This window comes from Crocodylus siamensis, chromosome 6, assembly GCF_052110815.1.
Source record: "Crocodylus siamensis isolate JL-2025a chromosome 6, ASM5211081v1, whole genome shotgun sequence".
In the NCBI taxonomy this organism is placed as follows: Eukaryota; Metazoa; Chordata; order Crocodylia; family Crocodylidae; genus Crocodylus; species Crocodylus siamensis.
Window position 1 is genome coordinate 33,140,703 of NC_143400.1, and position 22,075 is coordinate 33,162,777.

Consider the following 22,075-nt stretch of genomic DNA (forward strand, 5'->3'; position numbering starts at 1 on the left):
AGAACTTTTACCAACTGCCCCATTAAAGTATCTTTATAATTGTTTGATGTTAACAAATTTCAGCAGTGACTGGAAGGAGAAAAATTTATTTCTTCAGCAGACCTGCAAGATTCAGAAATAAGTATAAACTTACCTGCATCCCATCTTTGTAGGTGCTGAAGACACTGACCTAGGTGGAACTTTTTTCTGCTTGAACGTATGGTATTGTGGTTCTACTATTTCCAGCATTGTCAATCATTTGATTTTTGGAGTTGAAATTTTGAATAGAGAGACCTGGAAAACGGTGGTGTTCTTGGCACATGTGATTCACGTCACATGCTGCTAATGTGCACATTTTGCACAAGGGGAAAGTGAAGAGTTTGCTCTTTTCTTAAAAAGTTTGTAGAGACAGATTAATAAATGGGGTGGGTAGTCTGGGACTCTGCAGAGGCACTTCCTTGAAGGCAGGGCCAAGGGAGAAAAAGGTGAAAGTAACTGGAAATAGCTGAGCAGTGTTTTTGTTTTGTTTTCAGGCACCCCTACCTTGAAGCCAGTCTCTCTGCTGAGAAAATGTGAAGCAACAGATTCTCCCCTTGAGCCGGATACTTCTACCCCCATGAAAAAGAAGAAGGGATGGCCAAAAGGCAAAAGCCGCAAGCCAGTCCACTGGAAGAAAAGACCTGGTCGGAAACCAGGGCTTAAACTGAACCAGGAGAAGGTGCCAGCCTCTGCCGAGGATGAAGGAGTTGATGCAGTGGTAACTGATTCAAAACCAGGGCGCAAACCCAAGATGCAGGAGAAGGAAGAGCCTGTTGAACAAAAAGAAGAGCTGCCTCTTGCTGAGGAGAGGAAGGAGGAGGACGTGCACATGGAAGCAGAAGAGGTGGGAGAGGGAGAGGAGGAAGATACAACAAGCAGTGAAGTGAGAGCAGTTTCTCCTGTGGACAGCAGCAGTCCAGCACCAGAAGTCAAAGAGCCTGAGATAGAGGAAGAAGTAGAGGAAAAGCCACGGGTATCAGAAGAGCAAAGGCAATCAGAGGAGGAGCAGCAAGAAGCAGAAGAGCCTGAGCATGATCACGAGGAAGAGGATGATGTTGCAGAGGTGATAAATCAAAATGAAGACCATGATGCCGATGATGAAGATGATGCTCACCTGGAGTCTGCGAAGAAGAAAGAATTGGAGGAACAGCCTGTTGGGGATGGGGTGAAAGAGGAGCCTGATGTTCAGGAGTCTTTTTTAGAAGCAAACCTACAGAGCAGTAGGGAAGATGCAAAGGGCAAAAATGAGGCCGAGGCAGATTCTGAGGAAGAGCAGGCTTCTCATGAGACCTCAGGAGGCTCAGAGCATGTTCCTGGCTCCGAGGACGATCATGAAGAAGAACAAAACAATAAAGAAGGGTTAATTGAACTAAAAGAAGAGGAAGAGATTCCTCACAGTGAGCTAGACCTAGAAACGGTCCAAGCAGTCCAGTCTCTGACGCAGGAAGAAAGCAACGAGCATGACGTGGCCTACCAGGACTGCGAGGAAACGCTAGCTGCTTGTCAGACCCTGCAGAGCTACACCCAGGCAGACGAGGACCCTCAGATCTCCATGGTGGAGGATTGTCATGCCTCGGAGCACAACAGTCCGATATCTTCTGTCCAGTCCCACCCGAGCCAGTCTGTGCGCTCTGTCAGCAGCCCCAACGTGCCTGCCCTGGAGAGTGGTTACACCCAGATAAGCCCTGAACAAGGATCCCTGTCCGCACCCTCTATGCAGAACATGGAGACCAGCCCCATGATGGATGTGCCTTCTGTATCAGACCACTCTCAGCAGGTGGTGGATAGTGGCTTCAGTGACCTTGGCAGCATTGAGAGCACCACGGAGAACTATGAGAACCCCAGCAGTTACGACTCCACCATGGGAGGTAGCATTTGTGGAAACAACTCTTCCCAGAGCAGCTGCTCATACGGAGGACTCTCTTCCTCCAGCAGCCTCACTCAGAACAGTTGTGTTGTCACTCAGCAGATGGCAAACATTGGCAACAGTTGCAGCATGATGCAGCAGAGCACTGTCCAGCCTGCAGCCAACTGCAACATCAAGTCGCCTCAGAGCTGCGTGGTGGAAAGGCCTCCGAGCAACCAGCAACCAGCACCCCAGCAGCCGCAGCAGCAGCCGCAGTCACAACAGCCTCAGCCCCCGCCTCCCCCACAGCAGCAGCCTCCACTGTCTCAGTGTAGCATGAATAACAGCTTCACCCCAGCACCGATGATCATGGAAATCCCGGAGTCGGGAAGCGCCAGCAACATCAGTATCTACGAGAGGATTCCGGGGGATTTTGGGGCCGGGGGCTACTCGCAGCCATCAGCCACATTCAGTTTAGCCAAGTTGCAGCAGCTAACAAATACCATTATGGACCCTCATGCCATGCCTTATAGCCATTCTCCTGCTGTGACTTCCTATGCAACCAGTGTTTCTTTGTCCAACACAGGATTGGCCCAGCTAGCTCCATCTCACCCATTAGCTGGGACACCGCAAGCACAAGACACCATGACCCCCCCACCAAACCTGGCATCCCCCACCATGAACCTCACATCACCCTTGCTCCAGTGTAATATGTCCGCTACCAACATTGGTATCCCTCACACACAGAGGTTGCAGGGGCAGATGCCAGTCAAGGGGCACATTTCCATTCGCTCCAAATCAGCACCACTGCCCTCTGCAACTGCACACCAGCAGCAGCTGTACGGGCGCAGCCCGCCAGCAGTCGCCATGCAGGCTGGGCCCCGGGCACTGGCTGTTCAGCGGGGTATGAACATGGGGGTTAACTTGATGCCAACCACCCCATACAATGTCAACTCCATGAATATGAACCTGAATGCCATGAACAGCTACCGAATGACACAACCCATGATGAACAGCAGTTACCATAGTAACCCTGCCTACATGAACCAGACAGCACAGTATCCTATGCAGATGCAGATGGGGATGATGGGGAGCCAGGCCTATACCCAGCAGCCTATGCAGCCAAACCCTCATGGAAACATGATGTACACTGGCCCCTCCCATCACAGCTACATGAATGCTGCTGGGGTTCCCAAGCAGTCACTCAATGGACCGTACATGAGAAGATGAGCGAGATGAACTTGCAACCTAAAAACTTAAATATATATAAATAAAGGAACCTTTTATACTGACGAACCAGAGAAAACGGACCTTTTTCCAGTTAAAATATTGCTGTAGATATAGAGGGTTTTTCTTTGGTTTATTTTATTTTTTAGGAAGCCTGGTCTTTTATTCTTTTTGTTCGTTTGTTGTTTATTTTTTTCCGTTTTGTTTTGTTTTGGGTTTTTGTTTCCTTCACAATCCTGAAACATTTTACAGCTGAAATCATTTAAAACTGGTTCTGGGGGGGGGGCGGGAAACATGCACAAAAATCTATTCATAGTTTTTAAAAAAGAGCCTTACTTTGCTGACCACACGGACAGAACATGTGTAACAGTGAAATCGTCTTTTTAAATTGTATTCTCGAACCTATGTTCCTCTCCCCGCCCTGCACCCTACTGCGCGCGACTCCCCGTGCTGCAGTCCTGTAAAATGTCTGACACCTCAACGGGTCTTGAAACCCTTCCCTCCGCTCCCCGCCTAGCATCCCCTACTTCAGTCCAGCAGGAGGCACTTACGGGAGACTCGGAAGGGGACGTGGAGGACAGCAGAAGCTTTTAATCTCAGTGAGGCAGGAACATTTCTCAGCTTTAACCTCCCTAGCTCCCTCACCCCTCCGTACAATTTGGAATATATAAACCATATATGTAAACAATAAATTCTTTCCACATGGATATCTTTGTAGGTGAGTTAATTGAAAAAAAGGAATCTCTATGTTTCATTCTGAAAGTACGATGTAACTTTTAATATGTGCCCATCCAGAACCCACAGACGCACGCCCACGTTGTTGGTCTGAAGTAGCATAAGCATATCACAGGAGAGCTGTGTGCACCCTCAGGCAGTTGCTAAAAAGATAAGAGGCCAGGTACTGTGCATCAGAAACAGGAGGAGAATGACTACAGGCTTGTGTGTTGACAACCTGCAAATCAGCTGTAGCGCTGAGATCCCAATCTCTGCCTTAGTATGTACTTTGAAATGCTGAGGGTCTTGGTTCTGAGCCTTTGAGTCTGGCTGGGCTCAAAGGCAGCCGTTTCCAGGGATCTGCCTCCAAGTTCCTTTGCTTATGTAATCTTGGAAGATGAAGTGTATGTTTTAAGCGTCTTGACAAGAAACCTACGGTGTCCTTGCCCACTGTTCCGTTCTGACACATGCGGCGCGGGGTGGAAATGCTAGATGTGCTCTTCTTCCAGGGAAGTCATGGTGTTAAAATAGGCACGTCCCTGCTTTCACACCATCCTTGGAGAATTTCCCAGGAAGCTCATTCCCTGTAAGGCAGCGTGTGGGAAATGAAGGGCAATTCAGGCCCCCTCCATTAAGGGAGGAAGCGAGAGCAAGGCAATCGCACCATGGTGGGACCAAGACGGCAGGATTTTGCAGCGTCTTGGTCCGCATCCCATGCTCCATTCTCTTCCTGCTACACCGCTCTGGGACAGTGTAAGGGACGCTGCACCTTTTGGCTCATCATCGAAGGCAAAAAAAGAAAGGGACAGCATCACTGACCCTTTCTTGGGAAGCTCTCTCTAGCTGTATATTCTGTAGGGATACCGATGCAAAAATAGGACTAATTCGTTGTAAAAAATGTCAAAGTCCAGATGACAGTTGGGGTTTCTTCAGATGCACTAAAATGGACCTTCCTCCAGTAACTGCTGGTGTATACGGCAGAATTCTAAGGACTTCCACTTCTTGTTTCTCTTAGTTTTGAGCATGTGTGAGGCTGTGTAGGACCCCATTTCTCTGTATATACTATTCCAGTTCCAGATCATCCATGTAGAAAGCACACAGTGCTGCCCTCTCCTTCCTAGATCTTCAGCTGTGTCCTTGCTTCCTGGTTACAGGCGGGTGTGGGGCGGGGGGGACGGGACAGGTCGAGTTCCAGACAGGAGGAGAAGCTGTTGAAATGAGGGCCGTGAATTTAGTTTGTTTGCTGTTATGTTTGGTTTGGTTTTTGTATGGGTTTTTTTTTGTTTTGTTTTGTTTTTTGTTTTTTTTTATCAATCGGGCAGCTCCCTTTTCCACAAGCCTTTGTGACTGTAGAACTATTGTAGAAAAAAAAATGTTCTTTTCTATATTATAAAAAGAAATTATCCAACGCAGTAATATTGGTACCTACCATTTTTTCACTTCTGTTTAAAAAAAAAATGTATTTTTAGCAAGATAACTTGGGTAATCTTCTAAAAGAAATTAAAAAAAAAAACTCACTGTTAGTGACTTTGATGCCTTTTAAAATAAGAGCTTTTTCATTTCATTCCATCTTTAAAATTTTTTATCTTTGTTGTAGAATATTAAAAACTATTTTAAGAAAGATAAAAATTCTCTTTAAAGAGATCTCTAGAGTGTGTGAATAGAGCTCCAGATGCCTCTAAAAGCCGCATGTACAAATGAAGCTAAGTCTATTCCTGTCTGTTTATATTTGCTTTTCCTGTTTTGTAACCTCTTTGTACTTTGTTCATGGTGACTTGTAAGCTAAGGGGAAGGGGTGCCTAGATGCCTTTGTAACTCTCCATGTCATGCGCTCCTGGCCGGTTGGTCTCCCTTCCTCTCCTTGTATGTAATATCACTTTTTTTTCCCTTTCTAGCAAGTACTTTCAAAAGAACTCTGTACATTTTAACATAAAAAATAAATTATGTTGAGCCATTTTGGATGTCTGTCGTGCATGTGGAATTTTTACTTCCTTCTCGGCGTGGAAAACCGAATCCTGCCACTGCTCTCGGGGACCAGCAAGTGCGATTCCCTCGCGTGAAGGCCCACTGATCCAGAAGAGGTGCAGTATCTTAGGGAAACACTGTCCTGGAAACTAGTTGCAGAATACTCTGCCCATAGCTTTAGCAATTTGTGAAGCATGTGGGCTGCTTTAGGAAATCACTCCCGCTCTCAGAGTCTCTACTACGAAGCGCCCACAAGCAAGTCAAGTTTGAAAACAGCTGTGGCCAACCTGCTATAATATATAATATAATTAGGTAATAATTATATACATATGAGTGTGTGTGTGTGTATACATACATTTATTTTCATATATATATATACACACACACACACATTTATCTGACCTTTATTTATACACATGCATGCACACACAATTATATATGCATATATGTATGTATGTGTGTGTATAAATATTTTTTGTTCCCTCTGACAGAAAGACCACATTGGGAATCATGTCTTAATCCTATAAATTACTTAGGCCTAATATATGAAAACAGTTGTAACACCGATGTAGTCTAGGCAAGACATTGGATTATACACGCATTAATTTTGTCTTTGATTTATGCTGACAAAGTGGATATGGAAACTAGAGATTTTGGTCAGCAAACCACTGCAGTGTACACTGACCACAAAAGTTTATCAAGGCAGAAAAAGATTAGTCCAATACTATTGATTCTTAAACAAATGACTATATTAATGGGTTTGGCTACCGGAAAGAAAGGATTCTGCACGTGAGCACGCTGCAGTCCTATGGAGCTGTTAAGACACTAGATGGAAGCCAAGTTACAGTGACTTTGTGAGATTACCTGGATGAAATTTTCATTCTAAACGTAGCAAATAATTTAACTGATTATTAGGATTTTTGCCTAGCTTCACAAGCAGACTTTTATTAATTGGTTCAGAGTTGGGACATTCAGTGTGAAGATATTTCTGCTGGCAAGTTGTTAATGGACAATTTGCTACTTGTTGCAAGTGGTGTATTCCTGGTGGTCTATGCAGGTGTATGCCTGGTGGTCTATGGCATGATTCTGGATTCTGACTGCATAAGCACAGCGTAGAAAGAACTCAGATTGCAAGATAGGTACCCAAAGATTTCTACTGGAAACCTTTCCATAGACATTTTCACAGGTTTATCTTCCACAAAAACAAATCTCATGTGTAAGCATTTGTGGAAAATGAATAAAGAGGGCCCTGAGGGCGAGTAAAATATCTATATTTTTGTTTTTATTCAAACAGATGTTCAAGTATACTCTCCAGTGTCTGCACAGGAACACATACATGCTGATTTGTGTGAGATTAGGCCATTGTACTCCCCCTGAGGTCAGATCGTTAGTCTTTAAACTCAATACGGTTGTTGTCTTCGAGGCAGTTATATTTTTCAGACCTAAAGAGACGAGTTAATAAAGATACAGTTGGAAACTAATCTAATAGAACACTCCAGGATGATTTGTTCATTTTCTTCAAGCAGTTTTAGGTTATTCAACCATACAGTAAGGTTTGAGACGGGGTGACCTGAGATAAGGGTTCTCACAGCTTTCTGTAATCACTTGTGCATGATACTCCAGCAATGTTACAGGAAAGGTCTGTTAGGATTGTGTGTGTTTCTGTCTGTCTGTCTGTCTGTCCATGTGTGCCCATCCCAGTAGTATTGCTAGATTTTTAAGGTAGAAAGAGCCATTTCATTCTAAAATTTTATTTGTAGTCATAGATATTGTTCTCAAAAAAATAGCCCTTAAAAGAAACATTTCAGACTTTGTCCCCAGCCCGTGTCAAGTATTTTAACAAATTGTTTTCTCCCCTTTTGAGTTAGGTACAAAATTCTCTGCTTTTTAAGAATATCTGGGTTTATCTGTATTTAAGTAATGATGGCCTTTTCCTCTGTATGCTACATAGCCTGTGCATTCACAGAGTTGATAATTTGACCATTAAAATGTGCTTGGGTTGAATGGCAGTTTACAAAGGACTGTACCTGAGAGCATTTTTATTTGCTGCCAGATTAAAAAAATACTCACTTTGAGGGTTCAACGTAAAATCTAAAAATAAAGTAGATTATCAGTTGAGGACACTGTGTCTGTCCTCCAGTGACCACTGTGGCTTTCATTTCGTGAATTAAATGTGATGAGCAATTAGGCCAGAACATGGTTCATTTGCACTAGTAGGTGTTTGAAATTAAAATGGCCCAGGTAAATGTCTCTTCTGTAAATGCATCACTTATTGCAAATCACGCATACAGTTACATTTAAGTAAAGGGTTTGTAACATAAACCGAATGAAGAAAGCAGTCCTGCATCCTTTTCTTGTGCTTTCCTTGTGCCCAGGTATTGCAACACACATTGGTACTTAGAGCTGTACGTCTCATCTTATGAGACCCTGCAATATTTAATGGCAAAAGGGGTTTAATTGCTACAAAGGGGTGAGCAGGATCAGTGTTAATGGTAAATTTAAATTAAGCTTCTTGAGCATCTCCCAGTCTTAAGGTGGTTGAGTCGATTCCAAAAGAGAAAAGCACATATCTAGATTTGACATAATAGATGGCAGAAATTTTGGGCGCATGCAGCTTTGTGTGTGTGGGTAGCTTTAAAATGGGATTATGAAAATGTGTGTTTCCAAAATGAACGATTTGATAAGCAGTAACTGCAATTTAGGAAATGTTTAAAAAGTAGCATTTGCTCCAATAGGTTGTGGTGTCTTCTGTCTGTAAGTAGTTTTGAATATTGTTATGATGGACTCTAATCTAAGTGGACTCCTTGTTAACTTGATAATAAGTGCATTCAGGGACCCTGGGAGCCAGGAAAACAGGGAGTGAGAGCTGGACGTTTCCCCAAAGCAACCTTTCCTTAAAAAGCCTTGAAATACAACTGATTTATCAAATCCATTAGGGAGCAAAGACGGAAAGACTTTTCAGAATTGCGCATGGGACATGGAGCTTAAATCAGATACTAATACGCGGTGCAAAGCGTGTTAGTATAGAGCTCCACTGGAGTGATCAACTGGCTGTGCAGACCTTTTGGATTGCCATATTGAAAATGTATGCTGTGGGGATGGTCAGAGACCCTGTGTGAGGTTGATAGATTTGCTCTGAATTACTTTGGTATGTGGAGCAAACCCACCATTTCCAGCTCTCAATAAGGAGACGGGAGGCAGCTTGCAACGCACTCTGGTGTACAAACTTCAACCCAGGGGATAAGTAGCGTGGCTTTGAAAGAGGCTAATCGAAGGGAAGAATGGTCTTAAAAGGGGCTGAGAGCTCTCAAGTCTCATCAGTAAAATAATTACAGGAAGACTTAACGAATGAAACCATCCTAATTAGGTTCCCAACTTTGGGAAAGAGTTCTCTGCTGAGGTCCTGCCATCATCACAACTGGCAATAACAGATAGACGGAGTCTGAAAAACCTTTAGCAACTAAGGTGTGGCCTGCAGCATTTTTTATCTTCACAGCATGTCCAGCAGGATAATTTAGGTTAAAAATAACAGTCTGAAACAGCTGAGAAGATAAAAATCCTCTTGTCTCTGATGCAGGACTTGGCCATTTCATTGCCTTATACAGCTCCCCCAAGCTGCGGGGTCCATCATGGTTACAAATCCAACCTTTGCACAGCCTCTTGCAGACACAGCACTGGATTTTTGCCACCTCTTCCTTTCTCCAGCAAGTGGGTTTTTTTCCAAGGAGAAGCAAAAAAAAAACCAGCCTCATTTTTGGCTTTTTTAAAGAGTTCCCCTATCTATATCCACCTGTTGTCTTTTGGATTGTAAGCTGCATAGGGCTGTGGCTGTTTTCTTGTTGATTGCTCACCTTGTGCCCATGGCCATGGGATCCTGGTTTCTAATCAAGTCCCTTGATGTTATTACAATGCAAAAATCCCAGAAATTTTGTTTTGGGTGGAACAGTGGTAAAGTTTTATTTTGAGGGTGAGCAGGACTATTCCTAAGCAGCCCTTTATCCTGAGGACATGTGCACATGAAATGTTTTCTGCACTTGTGCAGCAAAAAGCAGGAGGTTTGCCTCGGTTTTTCCTCCAGCCCACTCTGTGCTGCTCCTCTTAACTACCTTGGAAGCAGGCAGCTGAATGGTTCAGTCCAGGTCCAGCAGAAGTTCATGCTCTACGCCGTTTCTCACTGGTCCATATACTCCGGGTGCAGCTTCCTGGAGGGCAGGATAGGGAGTGACTTAGAGTTACTGGCAAGCCCATCTCCAAATTCTCCCACCCTTCCCCTCACTAGTCCTTGTCAACAGATGGCATAGCAAGGACTGGCAAGGAGAGAGCTGCCCCTCGCAAACAGTAGCTCCTCCAAGCCCCCTGCTGCCAGACCAGGTGCTGGATCCTGGAGGAAATTCTCCAGTTCACATGATGCAAAGCTTCCTATCTGGAATGAGAAGCCTGCCCCACTGGGGAGCGCAGGAAAGGGCTGGGGTGTGATGATGGGATTGGTTCAAGCGGAGCTGAGAGCACGGTGAGTCGTATCACGGTGCCAAGCCAGAGGCTCCAACCCCAGCCACTGGTGACCCAGAGGAGCGATTGGTGAATGCGCCGTTCCCCAAGAGAACTGAAAGAACCAAGTGTGTGGCCAGGGCTGGTCACAGCGCTTGAACTGCTGGACTCCATCCCCAGTTAGAGGGGAGGGGTGGACTGAACCTGTGACTGGTCAGGCAGTTCCCAGAGATGAGGCTGCTGCGAGGGCGGATTCCCAGAGCAAAACAGTTCTCTGAAGTCATGCTGGTGTCACCTCTTGATAAGTTTCTGGTGCACAGCCTGAGCCAACAAGATATCACAGGAAGGCTGCAGGAGCCTGGTTTTCCTAGGATTTCTGTGAGAACTGACTTAGGCTGAACTAAATTTCTGCACTGGGCCAGGGGTGACAGCAGGGCAAGGAGCTCTGGTCACCAAGTCCAAAGGCAAATGAAAGTGCCAGCAAGAAACCGCTGGCCCCACGGCCACTCCTTGTGCAATCCCTCAGCTTCTTGGGTGTTTTCCCCCAGCCCTGACTGTGAGCCAAGCACTGTGCCCAGTAGGATGAGGTGAGGCTTGGGATGAGAAATGAGGCTGGAAGATGAGTGTCATTTGTCTCTGGATGTCCTGCCTCCTGGGCCTGTTCTGTGGCCTTGCTCAAGGCCAGTCCAGCTGTGGCTCTGCTGGAGCCTTGTCAGCGCATCTGGGGACAGACGGGGAGTATTGACAGCTAATGGTTGACATCTTGGTGGTGCTCAAAGGTCCAGTGACAATCAGCCCTGTGGGCAGGGGTACGTCCAGAACAGCACTGATCCCTGGGCACATGGACCAGCTGTTTTGTGTTGTTTTGTTTTTTAGGTGACTTGCTTGCCCCTCTGTGGTTGGAGAAGTGTATGAAGCAGCTGCCGAGGGGACTGAACGTTGTCTGTGCAGTAGTGCCAGGATGTGAGCCGTCTACATGGACTGTTTGTATCTGACACCAACATGTGGGCACTGAAATACCAAGCATTTAATGAAGCATTGTGTGGAACATGGTAGTTACTTAGTTCATTCAGTAAGTGCTGGAAAGCATAGTAGTAAGAACTTTATTTCCTGGAAAACTGTTTGCCATCACAACATTAGCAGATGCAGTAATTGTAGGGGTGGGTAGACATGGTCCATGGTTCTCACAGGCATTGTCTCCATGTAAGGGTTATTAGAAAACAAAAATTCCCTGGGCTTGATTGCAAGCATTGGTGGGCAAGGTTTGCAATAACAGGAACTGCAAGGACATTGCCAGCCAGAACCAAAATGCCTGCTTCTTGTCCACATGAGTGATCCAGGGCTGAAAAGTGGTAATAAATAAAGCTGGCTCAGAAGGGAAATGAATGGGATATTTCATAGAAAAACAATTAGAGAAGCCAGACAGTAGTGCCAGGACCACATTAGTCATTCATCGGGTTGAGCTTGGCTTTGTGGGCAGCACTTACTGGGGGAATATTTCTACGCAAGCTGCTGTCATATTTAGTGTGCACACCCCTGCATGCCCTGGCTGGAAGTAGCACAGACCTTTGCTGGGAACCACCCCATGCAATGCCAATGGTGTTTACACATGGCTCTCATCTGGAAACGCTTCTCTCTGCCGTGCCTGGCTTGTTGGCATTGGGATTACTTTTTCCTCGCTCTGGCTCTTGAAATGGGGAAGCCTTGGGGCTGGTAAGGATCGCTAGCTCTGTCACCCAGCAACCAGGGCTCCTCCGTCTCTGGCTTCAGACTGATGTGTGAGAGCTCTTCAGTGAGCTTGCCAGCCTCAAGGGCTCCAAGAACAGCAGTAATGCATGGCTTTCCCCTTTGCTAGCCCTTCCCCAAAGAGGGCGCACAAAGCACTTTGCAAACGTCTGCTAAGGGCGCTGAGGTGCCCCCTCCCTGCTGCCTCAGCTTGAGGCAGGATTGTGATGTTCCCGTTTCTGGAATGGGGACCTGAGGCAAAGAGGGATGTCACTGGGGCCAATGAAGAGCCAAGAGCTTGATCTCGTGGTTTCTGCACAAGTCAAGGAGCATGATGGGGCTAGGGGAGTGGTTCTTTCCCATTCTCTATTGTCATCAGTATTTTGGGGTTTTTTGGAAGCACAGCTGGGAGCTGAGCATGACAAGAAAGACGTGAAGAGGCCCTTGAAGACTCATAAAATACCCTGGAGCAGTGCCACATGTGTGTACAGGGACTGCCATCCCAGTCACCAGTGGCTTGTCCAGTCTCTGTGGTAGGCAGCCCCAGCGGTGCTGGAAGGAGCTGCAGTCTGTGGTCATGCAATCACCCATCAGTAAGGTAAGAGATGCGGATCGGGACAGCTGCATTTGTTCATGTCGTCCCAAGGTTTCTCATCCTCCCTCTAAATGTGCAACCTTCCTTGAGCCCTGGTACCTGCTGGTAGCAAGTTCTATGGGCAGGCTGAGTTTGAAATACTGTTTCCTTCTGTGTTTTAAACAGGCTGTCTATCAAACTCATTACATGCTGCTGTCTGCTTGTCCTGAGGAGGTGAACAAGCCATCCCCACCCTGGCAGCCTCATGGGGCGAGGATCAGGAGAGCCCAGAGTCATGGGACTCCACGAGCAAGAACAGAGCTGGAGCAGCTAAGGGTGGGCTGTGCAGGGAGAAGGGGACTGGCGCCTTGCCTCGCTGGGAAGCATGAACTCTAAGGGCAGAAGGGATGCAGGTAAGTGGGCAGGATGAGGGGTTGGGAGGGGGAGGACTGTGATCCAGAGGCTGGGGTGAAGGGGGAGAGAAAGCATTGGCAGAGGGTGGCAGGTTTGCCCGAGCTGAGCTCCACAGGAGGAGCCTGGATGCTTGGCTCCTTGGGTCATGCCAGGTCACTCAGGCTCCTGCCAGCAATGTTGTGAATGGTGCAGGCTGTCTCGTGTAGAGTAGGGGCACAATGGTGCCGGGCCCCTGGGATGAGGTGCAGCAGCCAACGGCCCTGGAAAGGGAGATGCAAAATCCAAAGCTTTCTAGGGAATTTCTGGCCTTGACCAAGTGCTGGTGAATGGGAGCAGCATCCTTCCCCAGAGCCCAGCTTTGCCTTTGCCCCATTGTTGTGGCTGCAGAGGTGTCCGCAGAGGCATGCTTGCCTTGACTCCTGCCCTGAGCCGGGGGACCTGGCTGTCACGGCCGGGAGAGGCTTTGGGCCTTTTCCTTGCAGCAGCTCCGGGAGCACGTCCCAGCACCGGGAGCCGGCTCTGCAGCTGCGGCGATGTGATGAGTGTGCATAACGAGCCAGCCCCGGGAGAGGCTGTGCGCGCACAGCCTGCTGCCGCCGCGTCATCCATCACTCCCTGGTTGTTTGCCAGTTAAGGAAGAGCCGAGGACAAGCACTACAGAGAAAAATCTGGAGTTTCATGGTTCTGACATCAGCACTTTGTGCCTTGGCTACTGCTGAGTCTCCACCAGGCTATTTCTGTCCATGCTCAGACATGACCCCCTTCCCCGCATTCACACAGCCATCTTCTCCATGTGCTAGGAGTGCTTCAAGTGCACCTGTGCCACCGGGCTGGGAGCTCAGCAGGTCCACAGTGGGACTCATGCTCTGTTTCCAGCTGAACCCAGCTAAGGTGACTTTCTGGATCAGTGACTGTGGAGTGGTGCATTATGGGCTGCTCAGTAATCAATATTCCTGTCCACGTTGCTGCTGTCACGTGAGAGGGAGCTGGGTAGTGGGACCCGAGGTGTGGGAGGCAGCCCAGCTTCACGGTGCTCTTTGCGTTCCTGCGTTCTTGCTGGGAGCAGCAGCAACCTGCCCAGCCACCCCACAGGCAGGGACAGAGTGAGCCAGTGCATTGCTAGGTGCAGCCCAAGCTCCCCCTCCATACGGCTGGGCCTAGGGGAGACAGCAGCTGCTGCTGCAGCAATTCCATGCTCCCCCTCTCACTTTATGTGGCTTACAGGAAGCAGCTGCTGCTAACGCAGGGACACGCCAGAGCCGCTTGCTAAGCACGCCAGGCACTGAGTCGATAAGAGACTAATCAGCGCCACTTGCCTTCTGCAAAAGGCTCCTGCATCCTTGCAGTCACCGGTAGGTGCTTTGCTCAGCCCCCACTCCCAGGCTGGCCCTGCACAGGCAGCTGTGCTAAGAGCCCCAGCCTGGAGCTCTGGAGGAGGCTGGTTGTGCCTGGTTAGCTCTGGCTTGCTGAGGACTCCAGAGCAGCTGCTGTGGGCTCTGGGGATGCTGTGGCACCTACCCCGAAGCCAAAAGAAGCCTCTACACCCAGCCCCCACCCCTCCTCTGTGCCCAGATCAGGAGTGATGGCCTGGACCATCCATTTAAAGCCTGAAGAATTCTTGTCTCCTGGCCTAGTCTGGTTCCCTGCTGTGTTTGGAGAGCTGCTTGCTCCTGCCTGGTCCTGGGGCTGGCTTCCTCATGTAGCGCTGACCATCCTTCACCCCATGCTCCAGGCTTTCCCGGGCTGCTCCTGTGGCTAGGGAAGTTAAGGGAGAGCTGACACGGTTGGGCTGCAGACCCAGCATTGCCAGCCTGGAGCTCAACACCTATGGCCCAGGCTCTAGCATGGCCAGAGGTTGCATTTCTTTCCCATTATTCCTGGGCTGCCGGTTCACTCTCACAGTTTTTAGGTTTTTCTCTGCAGCCGTGGGAGCTAGAAGTTCTTGTGCATTATCAGAGGAGAAACTGAGGCTCTCTTGCCTCCTCTCAAGTGCAGGAGGTACGGCTGCAAGGATACGTGATAACCTGCGAGGCTGGTGATGGAGACGGGTGACCCTAGATTCCCAGCCAGACCTCGGCCATCCCTTCGGTGTGCAACACATCTTTCTCCTTCGCATCGCCAGAAGAGATGAGAAGTCCAGCATCCCTAATGTCATGGGTCACAATAGCTTTGATGGGGCGGCAGCTGAGCATCCTGACTTAGGTGAGCTGATGTCATGGCAGCATGGCAGGGTTTTGCTTACTGTGATATGCTGCTGCACTGAGGGGCCCTGAGCTCAAGGTCCTGGCTCCTGTTTTTCCCCCCACGTGCGTTGGGAGGAGGAGGTCCCTGATGATTGGAGCACTAGGAGCCGAGGGGCAGCTCTAAGGACCAGAGCTGCAGGGTGCCTCCTGGGCTCGTTAGCCAAGGCCCAGGGTGGATTTCAGCAGCTCCCTCAAGAGGGCACAGGCTCAGGCTTTCCCCTGAACTGTGCTGCTCCTGCAGTGACAAGGGAGGGTGCAGCCTGCTCAGAGATTCCCAAGGGCTGTTTCCTGCCCGTCAGAGACATCCAGGAGTTAATTCTCCATCCTGCAGGTGAGTCAGCCTCTTACTGCAGGGCCCAGAGCCTGGTGCTGCAGGGGATGTTGTCCCTGGCTCAGGATGAGAGTGCAGGGAGGGACTGCTGCTCTCTCAGGAGGCTGGAATGCTTCTTCTCCAGCATTTCTAGGTGGGGAGCAAGCCGGCCTTGGGAATTCGGGAAGCCTGATTCACAGATCCCATGGCAGACCTGTGCCCATGTGCAAGTCCTCCTGGGACTGCCTGTGATCTCCTGCTTCTCCTTCCATGAGGTCCTGGCCTCACCCAGGATGGGGCAAGGTTGCAGGTACAAGGGCTTCTGTGCACCTGACATGTTCCCCTCGTGTAAAGGTTCTCGTGTGTGTGTCCCTGCTGCGCTGCATTGCTCTGTCACGGTGCCTGGCTTTATCTGGAATTAAGTGTGTCACTTATCCTCCTGGGCACCAGGCATGTGACACAAGCAGTGCACAGAGAGCATGTCCCATTCCTCACCATCTGCTGGACCCCCAGAAGGTTTGGCCTCCCAGGTGTCTTTGCAAGCCCCTCAGGTGAAGTTGCTCTTTCTGCTTCTAGCACTGCCATGTGTGGAGCAAGGAAATTTGGCAGAGAAGTGTGTCCAGCAGGGCCCAAGGCAGCAGGTATTCCGGGAGGCAGAGCCTGTGCGTTAGGATCTCGGCAGATCTCTGAAAGATCCCCATCACTCCCCGCCGGTGAGTAACATGGGATGTGTTCCACGAGTAATATGGGAAGGACTCTTGCCACACTACAGACCTGATCCCCAGGGTTTGAAGTGGGCCTGCAGGGTGTAGCAGTGGTGGTGTGCGGAGCTGGCATGGAGCAGAGGCATGGCACCAGGAACAGTGGTCAGTGGGCACATCCTGTCCCTGACTCCAAGACTGCCGCCACTCCCCCACCTCACACAGATCCTGTGCAGCAGAGACAGGGTTTTGGGCACAGGGCCGATGCAGCTGGATCCTGGGCATTGCAGGGACCATTCCTACTGCTCCGTGTTTTGCATCCTTCTACTGGGGCCTCTGCAAACCAGGAAGGGGTGGGTGACAGGGATGTGTGTGGCCCAAGGGATAGCCTGCATAGGTGGGGACCCAAGAGGCTGGGTGGGGGAAGCATAAACAGCAGGTGGCAGGTGGCAAGCAATAGACAGAGTTGGCTGTGGAGGCAGGGGGCCAGGGCCAGGAAGAGGGAACATAACAGGTGTGTGGGAGCAGACACATCCACGACACCAGCCCCAGTGAGAAGTAAGTCACTACTGGGGGAGGCATCTAGGCCCCAAGTCAAAGAGCCCCTGTGACCTTGACCACAGGCTGATTTGGCTCAGAGACATAGCTCTCCACATGTCAGCACTTGCAGCTCAGACAGGTAAATGCAGGTGAAATGTGGGGTATAGGGCATGGGGCAGGGGCACTGACCTGCTTGGAGCTCACCCAGAGACCTTGTGCCAGAACCTAGGCTCTGCTGGGTGGCACCAAGCAGGCACAAGCCAGCTTGGGAACTGCGGTTGACTTTTCTGGTGCGGGGCTGCCAACAGGGAGATTGAGCCCAGGGTTGTTGTCTCCCATTCACAGCCAAGATCCCTCCCCTCCCCAGGCTCTCATTCAGCAGAGGCACCGTGTGGAGAAGATGCTGCTGAGCTGCACTTTGCTCTAGTACTTGGCACGTCCTTTGCAGTAGCGCCTGTTTTCCAAGCAGAGAGGCTGCCAGTCTCCCGAGCGTGAGCAGCAATTCCCCATCACGGTCCCTGAAAGGAGCCAGAACTGGAGCCCAGAGAGCAAGCAAGCGATGGGTTGCTGCTGCTGCTATTGCTGCTGCTGCACAGAGAGTGAGTGAGAGGGAGAGGATGGGAGAGACTGGAAAATGTGCCTGCATCAGCAGCACTGCAGTGGTAAAGCCATTGCCTGACTGTACAGGCTACGGTTTGCGATGCATTGCTATGGGGAGCCGAGAGGAAATGCACTGGCCCTCTCATCTCGCTGCCTCACTATTGTCATCAGGCACCAACTGCTGAGAGTTATTTTCCTTTTGGTGGTCAGCTGTCTGCATTGCCCCGATGCGGCAGGAGAGGCAGTGAGGGGGGAGCACACGGCACCAGCCACGCTTCCCGTCCCACCAGGAGGACTCTGAATGATGAGCCAGTGCGGTCGGGCTCTGCTGCAATGGTGCACAGAACCCCTGGAGCAGCCGGGCTTGGGATTATTCGTGCCTTTTCATAAAGGTGTCCTGGACTTTATCTAGCAACTAGCTGGAGGCATCAGCTGCCCTTCGGGGCTGGCAATCTGCTCCTCATCTCCCCATCGTTGCTGGTCGGGGTCACCAGTGTCCGAGGTGGGAGAAAGGACCTTCTGCGTGGGGACTGGGGGGGACTGTGCGAGGAGGACTGCAGCCCTGACCCACCATGGCTCAGGCAGCCAAACAACTGAAGAAGATTAAGGACATTGAGGCGCAGGCTCTGCAGGAGCAGAAGGAGAAGGAGGAAACCAACCGCAAACGCAGGAACCGCTCCCGGGACCGAAAGAAAAAGGTGAGAGGGGCTGGGGGCAGGCAGCTCTCCTTGGACCCCCGTGTCATCAGCTGCAGGAGCAGCCTGCCAAGCACAGAGCAACTTTGAGGGCAGGTATCTGTCATTTGCCCCGAGGGCTCCAAGGAGGGAAAGGGTGTTCAGGCAAGTCGCGTTCAGTTTGGTTCCAAATCAAGCCCTTAATTATCTGCCAGTGACAGGTTTGCTCTCCAGGGCACACGCTCTGTCTGGCCGCTGTGTGCAGGCACCTCCGAGCTCTCAGGTATACATGGGGGGCGGGGCTGTAAGTGTGCTGTGCCTCTCCCGGCTCTGCCCAGGGGCTGCCAACACCCTCGGACTCACGGAACAGTTGCCAGGGGCCCCCAGCCAAACCTACAGCAGAAGCATGGGGACATCTTTGGGGCCCTGAGTGTCCTCTAGCACCATCTGAGGGGAAGGGGGTATTTACGGTGCGGAATCCCACACCCCCATGTCCCTCAAGGCAAAGATGTATTCAGTGGCTGGTCTTGGGCACAGTGGCAGAGAGGAAGTGTAATGAATGGATTGGGACCAGCTCCCCTGCCACCGCCGCACATGCCTCGGCAGCCAGCCCTGGCTCTGGGGACTGAGGGGCCAGGCTGCGGCTCCTCTCTGCAAAGTTGCTGTGTTTGCCGCCCACCTTCTGCCAGGGCAGGAGCTCAGTCGGGAGATCTTTGCTGCCCCTCAGAAATGTGTTGACAGTGGGGGCCTGGGGGAAAGGGTCCAGCCCTGGGGAATCTGCCGCAGCAGTCAGAGAGGCAGCAAGGAGGGACGTGAATCCAGGAGAGGCCCCGTGGGGTCTCGTCCTGCAGAAATGAGGGGCGTTTCATTGTCCTGCTAAAATGAGGGGCAGTCGCTGGAAACCTGCTCTCTTGCTTCTTCCTGTCCAGTGGGCTGCTCAACTTCCATGGCTCCCCCACTGGCCTGCCTGCCACGCGCCTCTGGCAGCACAGTGTTGCCCAGCGGTGGGTGTTGGGAGCTGGGACTCCTGGGTTCCTCTCTTGTTTCCAGACCCCGTTTGCTTCTGTAGCTTTGGACAAATGGCTTCTTCTCTGTGTGGGTTAGGGGAGGGCGGGAAGGTCCATTTGTCCTAGCTGATGGCTGGGAGGCTGGCGAGTCTCGATAGTATGCAAAATCTATCAGCACCTTCCCAGCAGAGGTGCGTGCAGCTGCCAGGGCCTCCCATGCCTCTTGGGACAGGCTGCAGGAAGCAGGGGGTCCATGGTGCCTGAAAGCATCTAATGCCAGCCACGTAGCTGCAAGGCACTTCGCTGCCCTCTGAAGTACTCAGCAGCAGGTTGGACGTCTTGTCTCTCTGTGTCCCTGTGCTCTTTTCTCCTGAACCTGTAGGCTTCTTGGGGCAGGGCTGTCTCCATGCTGCATGCGCAGAGGCTGGCATGGCCTGCCCTGGCTTGTGCTTGGGACCCATCCACCCCATTGTGATACAGATAAATACAGGATGGCCTGACTGGGAGCAGACTCCTGCAGGGCCCTTGCAGACCCCAAGACCCAGTGCCAAGGAGTACCCCAGCTCGGTGACATGTGGCAGGGAAGCTTTCATAGTTTCATAGTAGGTAGGGTTGGAAGGGACCTGAGCAGATCATCGAGTCCTGTCTCTGTGTCAGGGGCTGTTCGTTTGGTCTGTGTGTCCTGAGGCAGGCAGGGCACAGAGTAGCCGCTGGCTGATACCATCGTGTGCCCTTGTCTGTCTCCTCAGGGAGCTGAGCATCTCTGCTATCACCCTTCCTGGGTTGCGTCCTTCCCTCCCCCTGCTGATGAGCTGGGCATGTGATTGCAGTGGAGTGAGACCGGGGTCTGGGTTGAGCGGCGCTTTGGCAGCCTCCTGCACTTTGTGCACCTTCCCCACTGCCTGGGCCAGCAAAGATTCTGGCTGCACTGTTCAGGAGCCAGCTGGGATGCTCTGACAGGCTGGTCCCAGCTGCACGCTTGGGTCAGTGTCTGCCGCTGGTGGAGTCGGACCTGGGAAGCCAGGTTTCCAGAAGCCTGTTCCTTCCCAAGTTGCCTCTGTGCTGCATGGTGAGGTGGTCACGGGCCAAGCAGCAGCACCAAGGACTTTGCCGCGGGCTCTGCTGATGGACCTTGGAACAAGTCGCACACACCTCCGTGTGCTTCAGTGTCTCACCTGGGGAAGGGGGTAACGAGCTGACCTCCTTTGTGCGGCCTCTTGGCACTGGTGGAGAGAAGTCCTTGAGGAGAGCTGGGCATTGCTGCTGTGTGTTGTGCTTTGCCTCCCCTGCGTGTGGAATGACTCCTTTTCAAGGGAGAGTTAAAGAACAGGGAAAGCTGCGAGCCAAAATGTTAGGGAAGCAACTTTTTCTTTCTGGTCCGCAGAGCCAGAAAAGGCAGCTAGGAAGATGCATGGACCCCTTGGGGCCAGGGTCCTAATCCCACGACTGTGGAGTCAAAAAGTTTCTTCTTCATGTCAAAGTGAAGTCTGCAGGATCAGGGGAAACAGGAAAGGTGTTAATCACAGCATTCAGTTGGGAGCCTTTTGACTCCCCAGTTGCCCTCATGACTGTCTCTCTGTCAAGTAACAATGAAGGATCCACACTGTTATCCAGGTCAAGTGGAGGGAGCTGAGATCTGAAAAGAGATCAGTGAGCAGTCTTGCAACACGGCCTCGGGCCCTGGCTTCAGACTCTCTTGTCCAAAAGCAGAGGAGTATTAGAGCAGCCGAGGGCTCTTCCCTTGTCTCTTAGCGCTGGCGCTCAATTGTTACCGCTGGGCCATTCTGTTTACTCTGATATGGCAGAAAGAAATCTCCTTTTGTGGGGCTGCAGAAAGGGGTCCTGGAATCTCCTTGATTTCTATAGCCCAGTTCCTCTGCAGTGTCCTTTACCTCTTCCCCCAGATGAACCTGGGCTTTTGCCCCTGCATCCTCCAGCAAAAAGCGCATGTGGAGGTGCCCACAGACTGGGTTTTGGGTTAGGGTGTAGCTGGGGCCTGCCTGGGAGGCGACTGGTGCTGACTTGTGGTTACAGGAACCTGGGCCTGAGCTGAACCCAGAATCTGGAGCTCATGGAGAGTCAGGAGCTCTGTCCCTGGTGTCCCTGCTCCTGTCCCTGGGGCAGTCCTCCCCATCAGCTCACCTCCTTTCCACCGGCAGGTCACCCTGCCCGGTACCAAAGCAGCAGTAGTTGATGCTGCAAATGCAGAGGCAGGTGCAGCTGAGAGAGGTCTCCCTGGATAGGACTCACAGCACTGCTGGTGCCAGGACACTGGGCTTGCTCCCAGCCCCTCTCCTGCATGGCCCGCTGTGCCCTCTAGGTCATGGGTAGTAGCCTGATTGTTGCCTGGCTGCTGATGGTCCGGCCTTGTCACTCAGACCCAGCAGACGGGTTGGGGAAAGCACTGCTGCATCAGCAGGAGCAGCAAGCACATGCTAGACATGACAAGCTGGGGCTGCAGGCACCTGGTGCTGGGGAGCATGGTGAGGGATGAGCCTGGGGAGAGATGTCCTGGGAGGTAGGTGCTGGCACCTCTGGGGGGCAGTCCTTGCCATGCTAGGAGGACGTGCGTCCGGCGTGCAAGACGGGGTGAGTGTGACAGTCCCAGCACTACTCAAGGCTGCTGGGACATGGATTTGCAGGACTCTGGGGGATGATGTCACTGGCTGCTCTGCAGGACGAAGCCACCCTCCATCCTGGGCAGGCTTTATGAATACAGAGCCCGTATGTTGAGGGGCTGGGAGTGCTGGGCAGGGAGGTCTATGCAATGACTCCCTCTGACACTGTTTATGTGACCTGTCACCAAGCCCTGTGCAATGGCAATGCTGTCAGGATTAGAGAGAGCATCAGTGCTCAGTCTGACTCCCTCCCCCCGGCCAAGGCCCAGGCAGGGAGCAGGCAGCTGCTGCTTGACCCAGGCAAGCTCCCATGCTCTGGGGGTAGGACTTGCGGTGGCTGCTGCGGACTCCCCTGCCGCTGCTCTCTCTATCCGGTCTCACCCGGTGCCACTTGCTGCCCTCCCCCCTGCT

At 51.1% G+C, this 22,075-nt stretch overlaps 2 protein-coding genes across 2 annotated transcripts in view; both read left to right on the plus strand.

Annotated features, from left to right (window-relative positions):
- Positions 1-5,759, plus strand: part of KAT6A (lysine acetyltransferase 6A) — a 55,588-nt gene extending 49,829 nt beyond the window's left edge. The window contains exon 18 of the mRNA XM_090055440.1: positions 513-5,759. Coding sequence (XP_089911566.1) covers positions 513-3,094 — 2,582 coding nt within the window. The 3' untranslated portion in view covers positions 3,095-5,759. The remainder of the gene's footprint in view (positions 1-512) is intronic.
- Positions 5,760-14,211: 8,452 nt separating this feature from the next.
- Positions 14,212-22,075, plus strand: part of ANK1 (ankyrin 1) — a 50,945-nt gene continuing 43,081 nt past the window's right edge. The window contains exons 1-4 of the mRNA XM_090056062.1: positions 14,212-14,323; positions 14,962-15,173; positions 16,101-16,237; positions 17,133-18,063. Of these exons, the coding sequence (XP_089912188.1) occupies positions 17,938-18,063 (126 nt within the window). The 5' untranslated portion in view covers positions 14,212-14,323; positions 14,962-15,173; positions 16,101-16,237; positions 17,133-17,937. The remainder of the gene's footprint in view (positions 14,324-14,961; positions 15,174-16,100; positions 16,238-17,132; positions 18,064-22,075) is intronic.